General features: G+C 40.1%; 1 protein-coding gene across 1 annotated transcript in view; it reads right to left on the reverse strand.

Annotated features, from left to right (window-relative positions):
* Positions 1-25,598, reverse strand: part of HERC2 (HECT and RLD domain containing E3 ubiquitin protein ligase 2) — a gene marked incomplete in the record, with an annotated part of 3,551,743 nt that overhangs the window by 613,536 nt on the left and 2,912,609 nt on the right. Inside the window, 1 exon segment of the mRNA XM_044072055.1 lies at positions 18,768-18,921. Within this exon segment, the coding sequence (XP_043927990.1) occupies positions 18,768-18,921 (154 nt within the window).

Raw genomic sequence — 25,598 nt, forward strand, 5'->3', positions numbered from 1 at the left:
CATATATTACAAAAATTAAAGAGTTCAATCCCTGGTTATTATCTGAATTACAGTTCTTCGATAAATAAAATAATGAAATGGGACTCATTCAACACTTACACAGATGGTAAAACCCTAACTTGGTATAAAAAAAAATCAGAGAATGGGATTCTGAATTATTAGATCTACAATCCAAACTTTTGTCACTAAAAGCTGAAAAAAAATCAAAATCATTTGGAGATGAAAAAGAAAGTAGAAGTATTAAAACAATATATACGACGACATTCTAACACATAAAACTAGTTTAGCTTTAGAAAAACTAAAAATTAATACCTTGGCCACTTCTCCTGAATATCTACATAATTTATCCACAAGAATCAAAATACAATCAAAAGCTAATTACATTAAAAGTATCTTCCATGAAAAGAAAGGGAAAAATGTCTCAGATATAGGTGACATTCTTGATGTCTATAGAAATCACTATATGGAACATTTCCAAAAAGAAAATATACATATTGATCAATTAAATCTAGATGAAAATGCTCTAATATAAAAAAAAATTCCAGAAAAATTAAAACTAGATCTGCAAGCACCCATATCCTACAAAGAAATTGCAGATACAATAAAAGAGGGTAAAAATAATAAAGCTCTAGGTATAGATGGCATCATTATGGAAATATATAAACTTTTTTCTTCAAAGATACTATCCCTCTTCCATAAAACTCTATTAGAAATTCAGTCACAAGCTTTAATGCCACCCTCTTGGAGATATTCCTTAATCACAACAATCCTAAACGAAAACAAATTCCCCAAACCTCTGTACCTCATATAGACCTATATCATTATTAAATAATGACTATAAGATATTTATGGCAATAACTAACAGAATGAAAATACCTCTATCCAAAACAATAAATAATGATAAAACTGGATTTATATATCATATACACACACATGATAATATTAAAAGGATAATATCTTTATTAACATAATCTATAAGAAAAAATAAAGTAACACTAATAATTGGCTTAGATATAGAGAAAACCTTTGATTCCCTAAATTGGGACTATTTATTCAAAATCCTAATGCTATTTGAATTTCCTGCATCCTTTGTTCATCTCCTAAAGAATATATATTCATACAAATAATTTAGCGTATGTCAAGTTAGGTCCTTTTACCTCTGAATCTATACATATAACAAAAGGCACTAAACAAGGGTGTCCTATGTCACCAATTCTATTTGCTCTGGCTATTTGGCAGATTCAATTTGTAACAATATAAAAATCAAAGGACTAGATGTTTATGAACAATACAATTCTAAAGTAATGCTATTTGCTGATGACATATTACTAACATTATCCAATACAAAAGAGACATTAGAAGAATTAGATATAATTGACAAATTTCACATGACTTCAGGAATCCATTTCAATAAATCAAAATTTTTATTTTTAAATAAAAAAAAAGAACTGCAGACTAAGGGGATCACATCATAGGGAAACAAGAATCTACCTTAAAATATCTAGGAATTGAGTTATGCTAGGATAATAATGAATTAGTCTAAAAAAAACTACAATATAATCATCAATACAATTAAAATGTCTGTGAAGAAAATGGAACAAAATAATACTAACATTTGAAGATAGACTACAGTTAATAAAAATGGTTTTACTGCTCAAGATCCTATATATAGCATTGGCAATGCAACTGTTACCAGAAAGAAATATACTTAAAGAAATAAATTCATGCCTAATAAAAATTTATGGTTTCCCAAAAGAAACAGAATAGCTTTAATACATCATATCAGACCATGGAAACAGGGAGGATTAAACTTTCCTGATATAGAAACATATATAAAAGCACCAATATCTAAAACAATCTCAGATTGGATAAGTCCAAATTATTCTGCAAATTGAAAAGAACTACTAACAGTAATATCAATGACTGAATTTGATTTACAAAAAAAATTCAAACAAATAAAAACAATTTGCCATGCCATGTATTAGTATGCAATATAACATAACTAAACTCACTAAAACTTGTAAGAATAATTATTACATTGACTCATTTAGGAAAATTGTTAATGCAAATAAAGCTATAAAAATCTGGTTTGATCTTTTAGCACCATTTATTGTCACAAAGAACTTTACACATAAAATAGAGAGAAATTATTAATTCTTGGGAACAGAAAGGATTTGTTTGTTGGCTCCAATGTATCAAAGAACTAAAAGTTTTAGTTATGCAAGTAATAAAAACAACATAGAAAATACCACAACAGGACTGGCTAACTTTACAAAGTATTCTGTCATATTCGCATGATTTAAGTAGAATTAACAATTCTTCATTAAAAGAGATACCAAAATTTACAAAATACATATATGAAATCATATATAATGACTTTAACATAGGAAACAGTATTTCAAATTTTACAAAATATTGATAAATTATAAAACCACACCCAAAACCTCATATTGGAAATATATAACAAAAGGACACTCAACGCAGTTAACTGAAGATATTAAAACAAATATCTTATTATCGATAAAATATGCATCCTTTACACAATACTGGAAAGTTTATAATTGGAAATGCACAGAGCATTCTTAACTCCAAACAGACTCAGCAAAATTAGTTCTTCCATAAAAAGAATATGTTGGAGATGTGAGCAAGTACATAATGCAGACTGGAACTACATTTTCTTTGATTGTGTTAAAATTAAGCCATTTTGGAATGGTATTAATAACTTTCTACAAGCTTTATTTAATGAATCATTTTATTTAACTAAAGCTCTTGTATTATTAAATGTGAACGAAGGTCCTCATTTGAATAGGTCAAACATGTATCTAGTATGGGCTATACTTGCAATTTCAAGGAAGTGTATAACAAGAAGATGGAATACAAACAATACCAACTTTGGAAGACTTCTACAGCCTACTGAAGACCACAGCATTACTGAAAATTAAAATTAAAGAACTAAGAATTTATCCAAAGCCATTTATCAACAACCCTTGGGGAAAAGTCTTATCGTTGACTGACACTATACAATAATTGTATGTGCTCACCCTTTGTACTCCAAGAAAAATATAGTTAAAGGACAATATATTAGGGCCTGCAGGATGACGTCCAGAGATGAAGACTTGGAAATGGAAAAAAAGTTACTAAGGAAAATGTTTAGGACGAGGAAATACCCAGATGATACAATAGACAAAATTGAGACAGAAGTGACAGAAAGGAGACCAAATGACTTTAAGCCAATATTAGAATTACCAGTATTTGATACGGTAGGCCCAGTAAAAAAGGCAAATGACAATTTTGGCAGTGCACTCATCTTGGAGTATAATGCTTGTGCAAAAATGGTAAGACAAACTATAGATAAGGAATGGAATACATTTTTAGCATTTACTGACTTAGAGAAACTAAAGAATGAAAAGCTAAGAGTAGTTTATAAGAATTCAAGTAACTTAAATCTTTTACTGGAAAATGGGACAAACCAAGAAGTTCAGAGACGGAGAAAAAGGAAGGGAACGTTTAAATGTGGACATTGTCAACAGTGTGCATACATTAGCAATGCAGAAAGTGTGCATTTGGAAAGAAGGGGAATCACCCTGGAAGGCAAGGATTTTAATAATTGTGACTCCTTTAGGCTTGTATATTTTGCGAAATGTCAAATCTGTGAAGCATTCTATATAGGGAAGACAGAACGCAAGCTCAGGAGAAGGATATACGAACATATGTATGACCTAGAAACAAACAGACTAATGCATTGTACAAACACAAACAAAGCTGTGAAAATGCATACTATACATTTTTTGTGATAGAAAGGGTGGAAGAGAGTGGCAGAGGGGGTTTATGGGAGGAATGTTTGGAGTACAGAGAATTATGGTGGCAGATAAGTTTGGAGGCCAATAAGCCACCGGGTCTCAATGAACATATCTCCATAGCCCCATTATTAAAATTGACAGCAGCAAAACTGTGATATGTATTTGCACTTTATGTGAATTTTATCACGTTTTTACCCATGTTTTCCAATAGTTACAGTAGGTCTTTAAGCTTTTTTGCATTTGTATTTTTATTAAAATGTTGGGTTTGTAATATGTTATGAACACAAGTGTTACACTCATTTATCAAAGGTATTGAACTTATTTTTCCCTTATATTTTCCTGTTTTCAACATTCTTTTAACTGAGTGAGGCTAAACAATTTGCCTTTGGTTTACAGTGCAATTTTTATAATTCCTGTAATTTCATGATTCATCCATAGATGGAGGATCAAGTTCATTTAAAGCAGATATTCAAGTTGGTAATTTTAACCAGGGAGTCCTACTAAATGGGTTTCTAATAGTATTTTAACTTTATAATTTATTCTTTGTAGTCAAGTGTTTTAAGGATTTTTATTTAAAACATATTTTTATTTCTACATATTTATTCATTAAACATTGTAACATTAAATGTGTTTTAATTGTGGCAACACAGAGAGATGCAACAAGAAAAGTTTTTGTTTTAAACTAAATTAACCTTTCAATTAATTAATTAACCTAATCAATGTAATTAAGTGAATGGTATAAAAGCACTAGTAGTTTGAACAGCCCACATCTGAGGAAGTGATTTTTAAAACGAAAATGTATGGTGGAGCGTTAATGTGCTGTGCCTCTGTGGAATAAAGTGAACTGAAGTGTGCTGAGCCATCTGTGGGTTTTTTCACAATTTTCTAAGCTTGCCCTGCTCAGAGCTTTATTGTTTTGCCTGAAAAGCTGCTTCATTTTGTGGACTACACAATAATTGAGCAGACACTCTGATAATGGATTGGACATACTTATAAAGTAACTGTATACATTAAGATCTGTTATAGTGTCAGGCTAATGTAAAATAGTGTACATAGTTATTTAAGATGTTATGTATAAATACTACATTTGGAAAATGAAAAAAAAAAACATCAGCCTCTAAACAGAGAAGACAGCTAGGCAATTATCCCAATACAAAAGAAGGGAACAATCACACCAAGTGTTGAAATATACCTCTGGAAAGAAGAAAATTGCATATTCAATGATCTGAAGGTACAAACTGGAAATAAATACCACCTGAAAAATGCCACAGTAGTCAGAAGCCTGGGACTATCTGTGACTGTGTACATACTACAAGCAAGTACACACACAGATAATGGTTTCAAAGGGATTATGGAAAGGGGAGAGTGGTTGGAGTCTGGGAAGTTAATAACTGTGCCAAGCTAAATGTGAGCTGGCACTTCAAACCAAGAACTAGAAGAGGATAAATCAAACCATGTCAGTTACCTGTTTATGCCCACTCACAGAAAAAGCTGCTCTGTCAGCATAAGTTTTTTTTTACCATGGCTAATTTCTATAATCTGAATGCAAGTGCACCCTTTAATGTTCACACTAATATGTCACTACGGACCACAGTGCCATTGTCTTACAAGTGTACAATGAAGGCCTTCAGCATTTCATGGGGACTGAAGACACTGACATTGATCCTGCACTTCAGTCTGAACCAACTTTCTTGTATCCTTCATGAATCAAAATGCCTTCCCCTTGAAGACCTTGTAGTGACAATTTGATGTAAAGGCTAATACAAATCATTGCAGAGAAGGGATGACATGAACCACCAGATCCAGCTCCTACAAAACTGAAAAGGAAACTGACTAGTCCATGGCATTACAACTGTCAATACGTCAACTGAAATTGATTACAGAGACTACAGCACCCCCTTATAAGCTAACTATCCAGAACTGTAGCAATATATGCCATCATGCAGCCCAAAGTTTTCAAGATATCCTAAGATGGGATCAGGCAAAATTCCCACGCAAAGCAACAATTAGCAAAGCATGAGGCATTCTGTTCAGAAACAGGAAATCTGCCCTTGAATGAGTTAATTACTTGTCCAAGAAAAAGAATACTCTGGTTGGGAACAAGGATATAAAGAAGTTATTTCTTACCATAACATTTCATCTCTGTTGTGGATCTTCATTAATTCATTACTGATGGGTTATCGGTTCCGTCTTCGGAATCAAGCCGGCCTTATATCAAGCCCGTGTCAGCCAAAAACTCTCGAGCCAAGATCCTACCCAGAATACTCTGCTCCCAGTTACCTCAGATCGAGTTTGCAAGTTGATGAGACAAAAGCAGAAGCTACCTCTGGTCATAACAGATCTACAATAAAGGAGCATATGAGATCAACCAGGAACCTCCAGAGGGGGACGGAGGGTGGGGAGTAATGAATGAACGAAGATCAAGAACACAGATGGAATGTTATGGTAAGACATAACTTCTTTATCTGATGTTGTTAATCTTCGTTCATTCCTTACTGATGGGACAGTCTCTCCAGCTACCTGTATCCCTGGGTGGCCCTCATGGTAGGACATTCCTGAGCACCATGGAGCCAAAAGAATCTCTACCTCTGGAGGCCAAATCCAATTTGTAATGAAGGATAAAAGTATGAGGTTTGGCCCAAGTCACAGCTGAGCAAATATCATTGAGGGAAGCCCTAGCATAGAAATCTGCTGAAGTTGCCATAGACCTTGTAGAATGTGCTTTCACTCTGTGAGGCACGGTGATATTGTTCTTGTTGTAGATAAAAGTAATGCAATTTCTCAACCATGACGCCAATGTAACTTTTGAGACAGGATTACCTAGTCTTGGGTCCAGAAAAAGCCAGAAATAGTTGGCATGATTTACACGTACAGTTTGTTCTGTCCAGAAAGAATCGTATTTGCCTATGAACATCCAGGGAGTGCAGGCAATACTCGCTCTTGTTAGAATGATTAGGAAAAAATACTGGAAGGTCAATAGACTCTGACACCACTTTCGGTAAAAAGGAAGAATTGGTTCTCAGTGATGCTCTATCCTTATGGAAGATAAGGTAGGGACGTTTGATGCATAATGCTTGAAGTTCTGACAAACATCTGGCCAATGTGAGTGCAACCAGAAACAAAGTTTTCCAAGACAGGTACTTTAAATCACATGCACACGCATATTCAAAGGGGGGAGCTGTTAGGGTCTGTAGGACCAAGGCCAAATCCCAAGGTTTTACTGGTTCTATAAAGGGGGGTTTTAGGTGAAGAGCCCCTTCAAGAATGTTTTACAGAATCTAGTGACATGAGTGAAGAATCCAGAAAACCAATGTGGAAATTAGAAATGCCAGCTAAATGAACACGAATAGTAGAGACAGACATCCCAGAGTGGAAAAGGTGGGATAAGTAATCCAGAACCACTGAAACTGGGGCTGACAAGGGGTCTAATTGCTTATTAGCTGCCCATAAAGAAAACCGTTTACATTTACTGAGATAGATTAGTCTGGTGGACAATTTATGAAATGCGAGAAGAATATTGCGTAGTGGGGACGAGAGGTTATCTTGCCTCGCAATCATTGGAAGTGGAGAAACCAAGCTGTCAGCTACAGGGTTGTTAGATTGGGGTGAGTCAGACCCTGTGGATGGGAGACCAACATTGGGGATGGATTGAGGGATCCATGGTCAATTTAGTAGGTGAGGCCAGAGGAAGGGGAACTAGACTTGTCGCGGCCAATATGGAGCAATGAGGATCACTTTGTTTTTCAACTGCCGTGCTTTCTTCAGAATTTGGGAGATGAGGGGGAGAGAAGGATGAGCATAAAGTAGACCCGAGGGCCAAGCGTGGACTAGAGCATCTCTCGGTGACTGTCCCTGAGGGGGGGATCAGAGCAAAATATTTGCTGCACTTGTAGTTAGTTGGGGAAGCAAATAGGTCACAAGAAGGCTGGCCCCAGCGGTTGAAAATTTTTGTCGCTATCACAGGGTTGAGGGACCACTTGTGAGGTTGTAGAATGCACCTGCTCAACTTGTCCGCTTATCACATTGGAGCTCCCAGGAATGTGCGTTGCAATTAGAAAGCGGATGGAAGCTATCACTCATTGCCATATTTTCATGGCCTCTCAGCATAATGTATAAGATCTGGTGCCCCTTTGCTTGTTGATGTACCGGACCACCGACATGTTGTCTGAGTGGATGGCACTAGTCCCTGACAGAAGGATGGAATGGAATGCTTGCAATGCTAGTAGCACCACCCTCCATTCCAGGACACTGATATGCAAAAGGGCCTCTATCTCCGACCAGATGCCTTGGACAGGGTTTTCCCAGACATAGACCCCCCCCCACCCCATCAGGGAGGCATCCGTGGTCACTGTGGCTTTCGGTTGATGGGGGCTGAAAGGGCGAGACCATTGTTGGGAGTTTCAAGATGTCCACCAGAGCAAATGTTGCTTACATCTCTGAGTTACACTATCTGAAAAGACAGTTGTAGAGAGTGCCACTGACTGAAGAGCAACCACTGGAGAAGTCTCATGTGGAATCTGGCCAGAGGAACAATGGTGATCGAGGCTGCCATTGACCCTAAGAGTTGGGAGTATGGGCCGAGCGGAAGATTTGTGGTGACAGAGCAGCGGCTGAACCCATTATCTTATTCTTTGAAGTCTGTGATTCGGAAGAGATACTGTGCAATTCCTCGTGTCCAACAGTACCCCAATGAATTCTAAAGACTATGCTGGGGGTCGTGTTGGACTTTTCACAGTTTATAGTGATTCCCAGGCATTGTGCTGTGAGGAGAGTGTAGTCTAGGGCTTCTTCCAGTATGTGCTTGGTGGGGGCGGTGAGGAGCCAGTCGTCTAGATATGGAAACGCCTGGAATCCTTGAAGTTGCAGGTGAGTGATGACCACTGCCATGCATTTGGTGAACACTCTGGGGGCTGTAGAAAGATCGAAGGGCAGTGCTCGAAATTGATAGTGACTGGCTCCTATGGGGAAGCGGAGTTAACTTCTTGAGCGCTTGCCCATTTTTATATGGTAATACGCATCTTAAAGATCTACAGAGCACATCCAATCATCTTCTTCCAGAAGAGGAAGGATAGACTGAACTGTGACCATCTGGAATTTCTCTGTTTTTACAAATTTGTTCAGTGTGCTGAGATACAGAATTGGTCTCCAGTCCTCTGTGTTTTTTGGCACCAAAAAGAACCTTGAGTAAAAACCGAATCCTATCTGGTCTGGGGGGACCATTTGGATGAAGCTTTTTTGTAGCAGTGATCGGATTTCATGTGCTGCTGCTTCTCTTTGACTGGGTGGAACGTCGGGTAAGTCTCTGGATGAGGCTGGACAGAGATTAAAGGGCATGCAATAGCCTCTGGATATTATCTGTTGTACCCAAGAGTCGGTGGTTATGTTTTGCCAGGCAGTGGGGTACAAGGAAAAATGACCCCCGACCTCTTTCAGAGGTGAGCAGTCATGCAACGCTTCATAAGCGCTGATAGGGTTGGCCAGAGAAATAATCTCTGGAACCCCGGTTTCACAGAACTCCTCTGCCCCAAAAGGGGCACCTTCCATTGGAGTTTCCCCCTCTGCCTCTAGGAGAGAACTCAGCACGTGCATCATGGAAAGAGCCCTGTGGTTTTCTGTGCCACATCTTCCCGCTCCTTTGATTTCTGGACTAGAATTGTTGAGGAGTGGAGTATCTGCACCAATGTCAGATAGGGTCTTGCCATCTTGTTCGCACCTTGCCAGCGTATCCTTAACTTTAGGGCCAAACAAAGAAGTGGCCTCGATGGGGGCGTTCATAAAGGAAGCCGTAAAGGAGTCTGCAAAGCCACATCCAGGCATGTTGTCTCATGACTACACCTGTGCCTGCCGCTCCTTCCGTTGCATGTGAAATAAGACGAACATCAGAAACCGCTCCTGCCAAGGTTTCAGAGAGTTGGTTGATAAGATCCCTCTGGAGCTTTGTAAAGTGTGCCAAATAGTTCAAGGACCTTACGGTGATGGTCGAAGAAGCAAACACACACTTCCAGAGTCTATCACCCGGGACTCCTTGTTGGGCAGATGAACAGTCTGACTCTCTTCTGCCAAGTCTTTCTTGGCTGCAGCCGCCACCACCATGGCATCTACTGCAAGACCTTCTGACCAATGGGGAAGCTCAGCTGGTGGAGACAAGATCTTGTCAGGCCTCTGCGGTATACTGTCCAGGTTATCAAGAGCCTCCCATGCACGCTGGACAAGCTCATTGGCTGGTGGGGTAACCCAGGAGGTAGGAGGCCGGGCATGAAAGGCCTGCAGGAATACAGATTCCTCAGAGGAAGGATTGTAGAACTTCCAGTCACCTCTCTGTCTTAGGATCTCGAGGATGTCACCAAAGGACACCTCATCAGAGGGTGACCGTGGGGACCCTTTCCCATCATCAAAGTCTGTATCTTCGGTCAAAGACTCCTCAGTGGAGTCCATGTGCTTCCTCTTGCACAAAACCTTGCGAAGTACTTCCTCAGTGGGGAGTCCTGGGGAAGACTGCAAAGAAGGGGTGGCCTGAGGGAGAGAAAAGTACATTTTTGTACCTACCATAAATGTAGATGTCCGATAGATATGCAACTGCAGTCATAACATATGGGTTGTCCTGCCTCAGGCAGCCCTCGGTCGGCCGGATTCCAAAGTCTGGGTCCGACGTCGGCTGATGTCGCATTTCTCTCCGACGTCAGAGCAGCAGGAGTATATAAGAATCAGCCGACGCCATCTTCTTCAGTGTTTCTTGCCCCAGATGCCAGGTTCCCTCCAAGGAAGGCTGTAATCAATTTGGAAGACAAAAACAGGTTTCCAGACAAATAAATAAGTAATAAACAGATACACCATAACAGATATCCCCAGCTAGGATAACAGGGAGAGGAGTGGACCCAAGGAATAGAGGGGAAGGAGGGAGGGAAAACCCGACTGCAGTTGCATATCTATCGGACAACTACATTTATGGTAGGTACAAAACTGTACTATGTCCTTCAAGAATGCAACTGCAGTCATAACATATGGGTTGAATACCATAGCTTAGCTGGGGGAGGTGGAATGCTCTAAGAAAAGGATGGTGTAGCTATCAATCCCTGCAGGACTGCCAAAGCAAAGCCTGCTCTGGATCTGGAATATAAAGGGAGGTTGTAGTGTTTGGAGAATGTATGCAAGGAGCTCCATGTAGCAGCTTCTAGAATGTCTTTTGTAGGCACCCCTCTTAAGAATGCTGTAGAGGTGGCTGTAGCTCTGGTAGAGTGTGGTCTGACATTGGCTGGTACACTCTTTCCATGGAAGGAATAACAAAATCTGATGCAATGTCCAATCCATTTTGAGATAGTCTGTTTGGAAATTGCTTTTCCTTGTACTCCAGGTGCGTAAGCTACAAAAAGCTGATCAGACTTCCTATTGGCCTTGTTTCTGTCCAGGTAGTAGCGAAGTTGTCTGTGAATGTCCAAGGTATGCAACAGTCTTTCCCCTTTGTTCTCAGGATTGGGAAAGAAAGTAGGCAGGTGAATTGCTTGATTTAAAGAAACCCTAGATACCACTTTTGGCAGAAAGCTAGGGTTGGTTCGTAAGGAGACCCTGTCTCTATGAAAGGTTATGAACGGTGGTATTGCCATTAGGGCCTGTAATTCAAACCCTTCTTGCTGAGGTAATTGCCAACAGGAAAGCTGTCTTCCATGAGAGAAATTGTAAGTCCACAGAAGCTGCTGGCTCAAAGGGGGTAGAGTCAGTTTTTCTAGGACAAAGTTGAGGTCCCAAGCTGGTACTGGGGCCTTTCTTGGTGGCTTGATATTCTTGATTCCCCTAAGAAATTGCCTTAACAAAGGATGTGAGAACACAGGTGGATCAGTGTTGTATCTAGCTGAAATAGCTGAAGCATGTATTTTTATAGAAGAATATGAGAGTCCATTCTGTAGCATATCTGCCAAGTATTCCAGGATGAGTGGGATGTTCAATAATGATGCATCATGACCCTTGCTGGTATTCCAAATGCTGAATCTCTTCCATTTTGCTGAATAAACCTTTCTGGTGGATGGTCTGCGGGCTTCTGTTAATATCCGCTGAACTTCCTTGGAGAGAGATAGATTGAGGTTATTCATGGAATCTCCCAAGCTGTTAGCTGGAGCATCTGAATGTTGGGGTGTACTGTCTTGAAATTGTTTTGAGTCAAAAGATGGGGCCATTGGGGAAGGGCCCATTTTTTGTTGTGGCATATGCTCCGCAGTAGTGGGTACCAGTGTTGTCTTGGCCAGTCTGGAGCTATTAGGATCCCCTTTGGCTTCTCTGCTTTGATCTTTAGTAGTACTGTGGTCATCAGTGGCAGAGGTGGGAATGCATAAATTTTTAGGAAGTTCCAGTTGAATGAGAGAGCATCTGTTTTCCATGCTTGTGGATGATATGTCCTTGAACAGAACTTTTGTAGATGATGATTGAGGTGGGAGGCAAATAGGTCTACTTCTGGCCTGCCCCATGTCGAGGTGAGTCGTATGAAGATTTCTGGATGTAACCTCCACTCGTGTGGGTCTAGGAAATTCCTGCTTAGGCTGTCCGCCAGCACATTGTCTTTGCCTGGAACAAACTGGGATTGCAACTGTATGTTTAAGCTCAGTGATTTTTCCCAAAGATTCATTGTCAGTCTGCAAAGGGGGTAAGAATGGGTGCCCCCCTGCTTGTTTATGTACCACATGACAGTGGTGTTGTCTGTCCGTATTAGCAGGTGGCCTTGCTGAAGTTGTTGTCGAAAGGCCTCGATGGCATGCATTACTGCCAGCATTTCTTTTTGGTTGATATGCAGATGTGTTTCCTTTGGAGACCATTGTCCTTGAATACATCTGCCCTCCATGTGCGCCCCCCATCCAAGGTCTGAGGCGTCTGTGGTCACTGTTTGTGTTATTTGAGGTTTTTTGAATGACATACCTGTGTTTGCCTGGCTTACCAAGGCCCACCATAGAAATTCCTTTTGTAGGCATGGAATGAGCGGTATGGTTGTCTCTAGGTTGTTGCTGTGTTGAGACCATAAACTTTTTAGGTACCATTGAAGCTTTCTCATGTTTAGTCTTGCTAATGGAACCAGGAGAATGCAGGATGCCATGTAACCCAGGGCCTGTAGGAATCTCCTTGCAGTCATCTGGGTGAGCTTTGCCAAACCTTTGAAATAATGAGTTACTTCTTTTGCTTGTCTTCTGTCAGGTAAGCCATTTGAGAGGTTGTGTCTAGATTGGCTCCTAAGAAGGTTATTTGCTGGGATGGCTGAAGTCTTGACTTTTGGAAGTTGACTGTGTATCCCAGAGCTTGTAGCAATTGTATGACATAATCCAAGTTTTTTGTCAAAATCAGTTTGTCGTCCGCTTGTATGAGGCAGTCGTCCAGGTACGGGTAAATTTGGATCCCCTGGAGCCTGCAATGAGCAATTACTGAAGCCAGGCATTTAGTAAATACTCTGGGCGCGCAGTAGATAAGCCAAATGGCAATGCTGAGAATTGATAATGCTCTGGTCCTGCAAGAAATCTGAGGTATCTTCTGCAGCTGTGTCTGATAGGGACATCCAGGTATGCCTCCTTGAGGTCCAGAGTAATCAGCCAAGACCCCTTGCCCAGCATGGGAAGGAGTTGCTGTAAGGTCAGCATTTTGAACTTTGGTACTATGAGAAAGGTGTTTAATGCGGACAAATCCAGTATTGGTCTCCATTGAGTTTCTTTTCTTGGAACAAGGAACAGTCTTGAGTAAAACCCCTGGCCTTGTTCTTGTTGTGGAACTTTTTCTATTGCATTGATCTGAGCAAGCAGAGAAATTTGCTTGATAGCCTCTGCCCTCTGGTTTTGTGGTAGGTTTGGCATGCCTTGTTTCCTTGGTAAGGTATGAAAGTTTAACCTGTAGCCTTGGTCTATAATGTCCAAAATCCATTTGTCCTTCATCAATCTGTGCCAATTGTCTGAAAACAGAGATAATTTTCCGCCCAAGAGAGCTTCTGTTTGCTCTTTGGTTAGCGGAAGTAGAGGAAAGTCATTGGGATTGTCCCTGTGGGGCAGGAGAAGCCCCTGTGTCACTTCTTTGGTTTGCTGGTTGCCATCGTCGTCCCCTGTAGGAACCTCTGTATTGTCCTCTTCCTCGGCCACGCCTGTTTTTGCCCCTTTGAAATCTGTCAGGATTAGGAAAGGACCAGTTTTTTGAAGGCCAATTCCTGCAGAATCTGGGTGGCTGAACCTGGAGGAAATCTTTGACTGTCTGAACAGACTTGGCTTTTTCCTCAATGGTCTTCAATACATCTTTAGCATTAGCACCAAAAAGCTTGTTCTTTTCCAAGGGTGCATCAAGAAGTTTTGCCTTAACATGATCTGGTAGAGGTTGTTCTTTTAACCATGCATGTCTACGAATGACCGCCCCTGTCATAGCTGCTCTACATGAAGCTTCCAATGCATCATATCCACACTGAAGAAAGTGATTGCTAACTTGCTGAGAGTTATGTACAGCCTCCTGCAAAGACTTCCTATCTAAAGGTTCAGGAGAGGCCAAAGTTTTCTGTAAATCATCTAACAGGAAATCCTGATATTGAAACATATGAAAGAGACAATTGAGAGCTCTCATAGATAAAGTAGTGGAGGTGTAAACCTTCTTCCCCCATCTCTCTAATGACCTAGCTTCCCTGTTGGAAGGCAAAGGATTTTTGGAAGTGGTAGCTGAAACCCCTTTCGGCCCCTGTGAAATAGTTTCTAAATCAACAGCATGGGCCCTAAAGAAATGAGAATGTGTTTCAGGGACTCTATAGTATCTGTCCGGCTTGGCAGGAGCAGGAGGGAGAGTATCAGGGGTAACACTGGAGTCAGAGTATAGATCATCCAAAACATCAAGCACAGGAGGTATAGCTAAGGGCCTGTGTTGGGGCTTTTTAAGGAAGGTTCGAAGGCTCTTTCTGGAATCAGAATATTCCTGGCCTTGCCACTTAAAATGTTCCCTCATGGAATGCAGAACTTCCCCAAAAGAAATATCCTCAGGAGGGGAGGCCGAGGGGATGGAGGCCTCTGCATCTGAGTCCTCGTAGGTCTGGAAAGGCTCTTCCTGGCTATCGGAGTGGCCAGAGGCCTCAATCTTCATCTGAAGGGAGAGGGTCAGTGGGCTCAACCCTGGGCCTCTTATCAGGAAGAGGCTGGGATCCTCTCTCAGGATGGGCCTGGGAACCTCTGATCATGGAGATTAAGTCTGCTGCCATAGTCATGATTTGTGTTTCCGGAGTAGGCTGAGGTAAGGCTTTAGCAGTAAGGTGCTTGGTCTTGCTGGCTGCCTTAGCACATGTGTAGGCCTTGATAGACATGGACATGGGAGGCCTAGCAGCTCCACGTGCAGGAGTGACCTTATCCACAGCAATGGTCTCGGGCATTTCCTCGGTTTCAGTATCCGGAGGAAAATCAATAACTGGCGTCGGTGTGATCTCCGGTATCGGAGGTATCGGTAATGCGGTGTCTTTGGTTCGGAGTGGTGAAATAACCGCCTCAGAGGGAACCGGTGCACTCGCGGTAGGTTTTGGCGTGGTGTCGGTGGAAGATGCGGGCCGAGGATGTCGGTCCCGGTCTTTTCGTTTTTTAGGAGTCTGCGATGTCGGTAATTCCAACGGCATCGTGTAATCGAATTTTTTGCCGAAAAAGTCTTCAGCGAACTCCGCCCGGCGCCTGAGGGTGCACTTATTGAAGCGAGCACAGGCGGCACAGGCCGAGACGTCGTGGTCTGGGCCTAGGCAAGGAAGGCAGTAAGAATGGAAATCCTTATGAGGTATTTGTTTACTACAAGACAAACAATTATTAACTTTTTCAGTAATTTCTGACATCGGCTGAGGCAAGAAAAGGTCCCCAGCGGGGTACTTAGCTTTTTTGATGACTTCGGATCGAAGAATACAGGAGCTGACCGACCGACACTTGCGAACTGCTTCTGCTTCGGGCACCGCGCGGCAAGAAAGACTGAAGAAGATGGCGTCGGCTGATGCTTATGTACTCCTGCCGCTCTGACGTCGGAGAGAAATGCGACATCAGCCGACGTCGGACCCAGACTTTGGAATCCGGCCAACCGAGGGCTGCCTGAGGCAGGACAACCCATATGTTATGACTGCAGTTGCATTCTTGAAGGACATCCTGAGACCCTTGTGCCCGGTGGTTGTAGCTTGTGACAGTTACAGCACAGTGGGGGGAGAGGACTCCAACATGGGTGGTTTGTCAGCAGAGGCGAGCTCCCTCTCCATGGCCTGGAAGGCCAGACCACCCAAAGAGGGAAGGAAGCCCGGAACAGAGCATGACAACCTCGGAACTGAGGTCACACCCCGCTCCAATGAGCTGATCCCCAGACCAGGAGTCTCAAGAGGGCTGTGAAGCGAGAGAGGATTCCTGGAGGGTGCCACAGAAAAAAAATTGGCCTGGAACCAAGAATGCCCTCCCCCATGGCACAGCCACTAGCCCAAGAACAGAGGGCCACAAGGACGACTCTGGCTCCAAAGGGAGGTCCACTATTTGGGTCGGAGGGAGGGAAGCTGCTGTTGGAGGAAGGGGCTTTGATGCTTGTGTGGAAGTCGAAGGAGGAGTGTACGTTGGCATTTGAGGAGAAATACTTCCACCTGAAAGAGGGAACGTAGCTGTAGACAGCTGAGAGAGAGACCCCCAGCCACAAGCAAATGGTCAACAAGCCTCAACACATCTTGTTCAGAGAGACTCCTGGTTAACCTCAGAGAAACCTGAAGGTGATTCTGGCCTTTCTAGAAAAGGGCTATATTGGCTACTAACAAACAGATCCAAAGAAGGAGAGTACTTGGTCCTTGCTAGTTCGAGTGGTACAGAGCCAGAATCCGAGGGTGTCTGCACCGAGGAGAATGGTGTTGAGGTAGTCTGCACCAATGAAGGCAGTGCCATAGAAGTCGAAGGTGTTTGCAGTGTCCCTGTGCCATCTGACCAGCCTTTTGCTACTTTTCAAGTCAGCACACTGGGGATTAAAAAACCTCCAGCATAAGACAGCTAACTAGGAGGATTGGCACAACTAATCAGAGATGTGGTTTCCTATTTACGGGGTCATTGTGCCAACTGCAGGAAGGACCATGGTGGGGGTGAAGGAGAACAGCAGCCTGTGGTATGCTAGGTTGGCTAGAAATGGCTTATGTGCATGTGGCACAACATACTCAACCAATGTACACAAGGTGAGAACAGGCAGATGGATAAAAAAGCAAGTAAATGAATCCTGCATGGCACAAACAGCAGTAGGTAGGCTCCCTAATGTTTCATCACACTAAACAGAAAACAGTCCATTTTTATGGAAACTGACTAGAAATGAGTTACCAAGTCAGGTAAGATGTTACAGGTGGAAATGGTGAATGGCCTGATTCTAAGATCTAAGTCATGGGAAAGACAATAAAGTTCAACAGATATTTTGTTGTTGAAAACTACAGAAGCCACATCACATATTTAAAAAGTATGTCTTCTTACATGCTTTAATAACCTGAAATACAAAATCTCAAAACGGCATCATACAGCCATTATATCTGTTCATTTTGATGTACAGAAACAATAATGCACATAATGTTGATGTCTACTTGCTGAAAATAAAAAAAAAATCTCAAAAATATTAAATGCTTTTCTTTTCTGGCTGGTTATATAATAAACTCAACAACACTTTTAAGAAATAATTTTTCTGAATAGTGATACTGTTAAAGAAAGTTATTTTTAAGGTAGGGGTTGGAGCAGCAGCAGGGTTAGGGATAGCATCCCCAGTCTATCCCTCCTCATGTGTGCTAACTCGAACCCTGCCGCTGACTCTAAACTCCAACACTACACATTACCTTATGAAAAACCCTTTCTCTAACAGTACCTACAATATAAAATACTCATACGTGCACAACACTACATCTATCCCTTCCTTAGCCCTTATAACTGTAACACCCAAACACTCTCACACATTCCTAATCCTAATGCTGAAACTTTTCATATATTCAAAAGTTTTCACATTAGTAAACAACCCAGCTTACCTGCACACAAACAAACCCCACATGAAAAGCTGATGCTTCTAGCATCGCCATTTCCAGCACTGGAGAACAATGGCATTCAATATGAAACATATATCAGTTAACTTTGTCAATAAAAGCAGAGTTGACAGAGTGAACTGTAACCTATATAGTACACTATTTATCTATTTTTATTTATTTATCCTTTGTTGATCAGGTTAGTACCACTAGGCTAGCAGCCTCTTTTCAGTGGAGACCCAAGGTGGTATCTATACTATTAAGGGACATTTGGCCAGGGCATTGGAGAATTTCTCCTACTCTTTTCTATACGTGCCATGTGATCTCTTACATTCCTTGAGCTACCACCAACTCAAGCAGATGGGGCCTCGATTTAACATCTCATCCAAAGGATGGCAGACTCAGGAGTAACAGCACCCCCCCTTATGCTGCACTGCAATATTAGGTTTAATAATTCTGAATATTTTACTGTATGCAGACCTTTAGTAATAACAGAAATGTATTACAACATTTACAAGTAATTTAAAAGCAAGGTGATCACTGAAAAAATTAACCAAACAGTAACCAAGCTGGAGAGGCAGTAAGGCCTGCAATATCGTGGTCCTGCATTCAAGAGTGTAAGCAGGGCAATGCAACATTCACAGACTTGAGAACCCACATCAACAAAAGAATTAGAAGCACAGACCTATTTATTTTAGTGGTGCTAAGATATTATAAAATGGCTGACAATGTTAGAAAGAGTGCAATCATTAAATCTGTTTAACAATTCTACCTTTACTGGGTGCACTTCCAACGTCATTTTAACATATTATTGTGATGGAGTATCAAGTCTTGGTGGCACCCCACACACAATCGGTACTATCTAATTTTGCACTCACCTATTGTAAAATATGCCCAAGTGAATGAAGTGTATAACTCTTTTGTGTTTCTCTGTTCTGTATTACTCAGTGTTATCAACACCAATACTACTGCAGCTCTACTTCTCCATCCATTACCTGGTATTTTCACAGTTCCACTGGTGGAAGTGTCATCTGTGTAGGGGTGGCTACTTTCTACTACCACTGGCTGTGAAGAGAGACGTCCACTTTGTGAATCCGTAGCTACATCCTCCAGTTCTGTAACACACAGCTCAAGCAACATATCAGCAACCTAAAGAAAGATTTGAAAAAAAAGATATGTCAATCTATTTCCAGAAAAAAAAATAAATTACACAACAGGCTTATCTGGTTATTTTTAGCATTCCACAGAATTTTTTTTTAGTCCTAACAAAACTAGAGACAGGTCTGAAGATATTAAAGCAAATATCTTATCGATAAAATATTCATCCTTCACACAATACTGGAAAGTTTTTAATTGGAAATGCTTGCACAGAGCATTCTTAACCCCAGACAGAATCAGCAAAATTAGTTCTTCCATAAAAGGAATATGTTGGAGATGTGAGCAAGTATACAATGCAGACTGGAACCACATTTTCTTTGATTGTGTTAAAATTAAGACATTTTGGAATGGTATTAACTTTCTACAAGCTTTATTTAATGAATTATTTTATTTAACTAAAGCTCTTGCATTATTAAATGTGAACGAAGGTCCTCATTTGAATAGGTCAAACATGTATCTAGTATGGACTATACCTGCAATTTCAAGGAAGTGTATAACAAGAAGATGGAATACAAACACAACACCAACTTTATAAGACTTCTACAGCCTACTGAAGACCACAGCACTATTGGAAACTAAAATTAAAGAACTAAGAAATTATTCAAAGCCATTTATCAACAGCCCTTGGGGAAAAGTCTTATTGTTGATTGATACTATACAATAACTGATCTCACACTCTGATAATGGACTGCACATACTTATAAAGTAACTATATACATTAAGATCTGTTATAGTGTCAGGCTAATGTAAATAGTGTACATAGTTATTTAAGATGTTATGTGTAAATACTACAGAATTCATTCAAATGTATTTAAAAAATAAAAAAAAAAATTTTTGAGAAAAAAAAAAAAAAAAAAAACTAGAGACAGGTGAATACCAGTATGAAAACTGGGTTTATGTTGTACACTGCCTCATCCTATGAATTCCCTCTTGTCTATGTTAATATACAGTACACAATAAAGCATATTTCAACAAGGGTGTGGGTGACTGGTAGCTCTCTGAAAGGTTTGGGCCTTTGACAGTTAAGAGCTAGCAAAAAGACAGAAAGAGAAATATCTGGATGAAAACTCGATTTATATTACGGTTCACCACACAGTTCTACAGCCTACAAATCCCCCTTTATTTTAATACACAGTACAGTCTTAAACTTGTCCAGTAGTCTTAATAGAAGTCACAAAATCTTGTTAAATCAGCTGCCTGACATACACCAGTCTGATGGAGCATTTTAAGGTAATATCTCTAACTCTAGGACACATACATAGAGCTCTCAAAACTTATCAGTTGCTCACATGTCTTTTCTGGCATATTGTCAGATTTGAAATGCCTTAGCTTCAGGTGATGAGTTATATCACTATCCCCCACAGCAATACACACTGCATTTAGTGTTGAGATAGCTTGGTTAAATTCCACCCAAACTTTATGAAAATTTTGTAAACATATTTTTTGAATAGAGGGGAAGCTACGATGAAATAAACCACCCTATTATAAGAGAACATCCAAACTGCATCCAGAGGACTGCGATGGAGCCAATTAACACTGCAGTTCTGTTTCCATGTCTGACGTACTGAAACATGTGAGAAACACTGGCTATATCACACACCACCTTGCCCTAACCCCATCAATGTTCCAAGTTATACAAGGGAAGGTCACTGCCTGGAGGTAAATCTTCATCTATAAGGAACTGAAATGTTATGCTCAGAGTGTAACTCATGTCAAAAAGGATAATGATATACATATTACATATCTATATATCTTTATAATATACATATACATATATATATATATATATATATATATATATATATACATATATATATATATCTACACACACACACACACACACACACACACTGGATATAAAAAGTGTACACACCCCTGTTAAAATGCTAGGTTTTTGAGATACAAAAAATGAGACCACAATAAATCATTTCAAAACTTTTCCCACCTTTAATGTGACCTATAACCTGTACAATTCAATTGAAAAACAAATCTGTTAGGGGAAAAATATAAAAAAATAAAAAACGTACAATAAGCTAGTTGTATAACTGCACACACCCTTGAACTAATACTTTGTTGAAGCACATTTTGATTTAATTACAGCATTCAGCCTTCTTGGGTACACACCTGCCATCAATTAAAGAGACTTTGATTAACCGTAAATAAAGTTCAGCTGTTCTAGTAGGATTTTTCCTGACAATTGCTCAATTGCCTGCTACAGCAAAATCCATGGTTCAGAGAGAGCTTACAAAGCATCAAAGGGATCTCATTGTTGAAAGGTATCAGTCAGGAGAAGGGTACAAAAAATTTCCATAGTATTGGACATACCATGGAACACAGTGAAGACAGTCATAAAAACGTAGAGAAAATATGAGACAACAGTGACGTTGCAAAGAAGTGGACGTCCCTCCAAAACTGATGAAAAGACGAGATGAAAACTGGTCAGAGAGGCTGCCAAGAGACCTACAGCAACACTGAAGGAGCTGCAGGAATTTCTGGTAAGTACTAGTTGTGTACTACATGTGACAACAATCTCCTGTATTCTCCATATGTCTGGGCTATGGGGTAGGGTTGCAAGACGGAAGCCTTTTCTTATACTGAAAAACATCCAGGCCCAGCTAAAATTTGCAAAACAATGCATCAAGTCTGCCAAAGCATGTGGGAAAATGTGTTATGGTCTGATGAGACCAACACTGAACTTTTTGGCCACAATTCCAAAAGGTACATTTGTGCAAAAACAATACTTTGCATAACCAAAAGAACACCATCCCCACAGTGAAGCATGGTGGTGGCAAGCATCATGCTTTGAGGTTGCTTTTCTTCAGTTGGAACTGGGGCTTTAGCCAAGGTGGAGGGAATTATGAAGAGTTCCAAATACCATTTACTTTTGGCCCAAATCCTACAGGCATCTGCTAGAAAGCTGAAGATGAAGAAGAATTGCACCTATCAAAATGACAATGACCCCAAGCATACATCCAAATCAACAAAGGAATGGCTACACCAGAAGAAAATTAATGTTTTGGAATGGCCCAGCCAGAGCCCAGACCTAAATCCAATAGAAAATCTGCGGGGAGACCTAAAGAGGGCTGTGCATAAGAGATGCCCTTACAATCTGAAAGATTTGGAGCATTTTTGCAAGGAAGAGTGGGCAAATACTGCCAAGTCAAGATGTGCCACGGTGATGGACTCCTACCCAAGAAGGCTGAATCTTGTAATTAAATCAAAAGATGCTTCAACAAAGTATTAGTTTAAGGGTGTGCACACTTATGCAACCAGCTTATTGTACGTTTTTTATTTTTCCCCTAACAGATTTGTTTGTTTTTCAATTGAGTTGTACAGGTTATAGGTCACATTAAAGTTGGGAAAAGTTTTGAAATGATTTAGTGTGGTCTCATTTTTTTATATCACAAAAACCTGGCATTTTAACAGGGATGTGTAATCTTTTATATCCACTGTACACATATACACACATACACACACTGCACTGGACATGCTATAAGAAACAAGATGCTGGGGACTGGGACAAGAGAAGACATCCTGTGTCTGAAAGCTACTAACCATAAACTCCCTCAAGTGCTTCTCATTTGATTTAAGAGTTACATAATCATAAGGGAGGTGTGTGTGTGTGTGTGTGTGTGTGTGTGTGTGTGTGTGTGTGTGTGTGTGTGTGTGTGTGTGTGTGTGTGTATTAATCAGATTAAAACACATTTACAGATTATTAAAAGTAGCAATACTTTAATCTGTTTATAATCAAACATATGAAGGGCCCATAATAAGAGAATGATTACAGTACTGGGTACAAAGTATGTGTGTGAAAACAGTTTACTTGATCACTATTGTTAATTTAAACTGTTATGTGTAGTGTGTGAAAGAGGCTGCAGTACATTCTTATGGCAGAATTCCATTCAATTCATCACAGTCAAGCTTCAGGATCACTACTAAATCCTGAAGTTACATAATATCGACGCCCGAAATCCCGAGACTGAAATACCGAAAGACAAGATTACCAAAATTACACAATACCGAAGCACATAATCACAACACTTATACAATGGTGTTATCTGCATTGTGAAGCTTAGCATCTGAGGATAAGTATAAAAAGGGTAGTGTTACTTTAAAACGCCATACGACGCCTAAGAATACTATCATGTCTGATGACTGCTACAATGCGCCCGGAGTTGTTGGGCAACTACACAGCAGAATGCCATCACAGAAATGTAAAGTCTTAGTTACTGAGGGTTACGTGTATCATTTAGAAAGGAAATCCCACAGAAGAAGATATTGGTGTTGTAAACTGAAACAGATTGGGAGTTGTAAAGGAAGAACAGTAACAGTGTCTTTGTCTGAAGGTGAGCAACTGCTGAAAACCATGCCACATAATCATGTTGGAAACACATTTGAGGTAGAAACATATAATGTTTGTTGTAGTCTAAAAGAGAGAGCTTCTCTATCTAGAGATACACCCTGTACACTTGATGATGATGCAATGGCATCAATGTCACTTGAATGTGTACCTAGTTTACCAAGTAGAAAAGCACATCTACAACAGATTAGAAGAGTTCACTGTAAATATCATCAAGACTCGCACATTCCTGATTTAACTTTGGAGAGCTTAGATATGAGTGTGTTTCCATTTCAAATAAAAAGAAAAACACTCAGTCAGTCCTGGATAAAGTGCCTTTCAGAATAAACATAGAAAAATCCAAAAATAGCTGAAAAAGGGAACACCAAAGCAGATAAGCCTTTAAAACGAACTTTTAATCCAATTGATTATAAATTTTTTTTTCAGCTATTTTTGGGCGTTTCCATTTCAAACTGGTGTTTTCATTGAAAAACAGATGGTGGATCCCACCTCAGGGAATACTTTGGTAGTGTTTAGTATGCTAAACAACTTATATGATCTCAGTTTAGCAACTATTTGCTTAATGGATGGCACATAGTTTTGCAAAGGTGTTATTTGACGTCAATTGTACAGTATCCACGGCATAGTAAAATATGCCGGTTATAGTAAATGTGTACCTTTGCTATTATTGTTTAATGTCCAAGAAATAATTACGAGCTTATAATATGATGTGGTATTGTGTACTGTATTTGCTGTAGGTCCATGAATTTGAGCTTACATTACAGTTCAATATTTGTGATTTTGAGGTGGCCGCTATCAAGAGTATTAGACTAAATTTCAGTGGTATTCAATCCAAAGGTTGCTTGCTCCATTTCGGACAAAATGTCTGGAGAAAAGTGCAAAAGCTTGGGTTAGGGTCCCTGTATAATTTCAGTCAGAATTTCCAGTTGACAGTTAAATGTTTGGTTGCATTAGCATTCTTGCCTGAGGCAGACGTTATACCTACGTTTACTATTTTAAAAGAGAAATTCCCACAAGAAGGCAAAGACATCAAATACTTCTCAGATTGGTACATTTTGGGAAGATTACGGAAGTTTACAACTCATTCTACAGCACTGACAAGATTCCCTGCTTTACTTCCTATCTCATTCTGGAATGTCTCAACTTAACAGGCTGTTTTTACCACGTACACAATATTCAGTGGAAGCGTGGCATCGCCGACTGAAATGTATATTAGTGAGTAGAGCAACTGATTTTTCAGTTCTTATGACTGCTGTAGCAAGGGAACCGAACTGTGTTGAGCGACTGCATGAAAGACTTGCTGCAGGTTGGCCTCAGTCTCCAAAACGTAAGAAACTAATTGACAGGCATAATCATTTCCAACAAGTATTGGATAATAAGGAACATTACACATGTATTGAGTTAGTAAAAGCTGTTGCTCGTCTCCTGAAGATGTGATAATGTTATTATCGTTGTACCAGTGCATATAGAGAGTTACTCACTTTGGATATGGAATTTTTCATTGTTCGCAATGTAATGTTTGCAGTGGATGTTACATATACACTTTGTGGGATTTGTTTTAATTTCTGGAATTATGGGAAGTTATTTCTGATGTGACACTTCTTCAGTTTACTATTGTGTACGCTAAGAATTGCAAATTTAAGACTGGAATATTTTCATGACTACTTTGACTTTGGGGAAATCACAGTTGGACAGCTTTCACTATCACAACTCGTCAGACTGGTGGTTTTCGAGATTTTGGACTCTCGGTTAATTGTGCTTCGGTACCGCGTAATTTCAGTAATCTTGTCTTTCGGTATTTCAGTCTTGGGATTTCGGGCGTCGGTATTATGTAACTTCGGGATTTAGTAGTGATCCCCAAGCTTCACACATCTACAATGAGAAAGGAATTATTGTGGAACTGTGTCTATGAAAGCAAATGACTACTACTGCTACTTGATCACATTTAAATATCATCAAACTGAACTCTCAAAATAGTATGCATGCAACAAAGGAAATACATTATTACAGGCAGAATTTCAGTCACTTCATCTCAGTCAAAAAAAAAAAACAAAAAAAAAAACAATGCACACACATTTTTTTTTGAATGGGAGGAATCAAAATAGAAAGCAGTTAGCCACTGCCATCATCAGTTATTTCTTAATCTGGACTACCTGAGACATCATACGTGAGACAGAAGAATGAGAGAAACAACATAAATTACTGTGAGTAGCAGTATTTGACCAGTTACAGCCAAGTACCTGCAGGTATCCTTAGTCAAAAAGAGGATAAGCTGAGATGATGGCCAATCCTCTAAGTATATGACGAC

Source organism: Protopterus annectens, chromosome 5.part0 (genome assembly GCF_019279795.1).
Source record: "Protopterus annectens isolate FY-2018-M chromosome 5.part0, PAN1.0, whole genome shotgun sequence".
Lineage (NCBI taxonomy): Eukaryota > Metazoa > Chordata > Ceratodontiformes > Protopteridae > Protopterus > Protopterus annectens.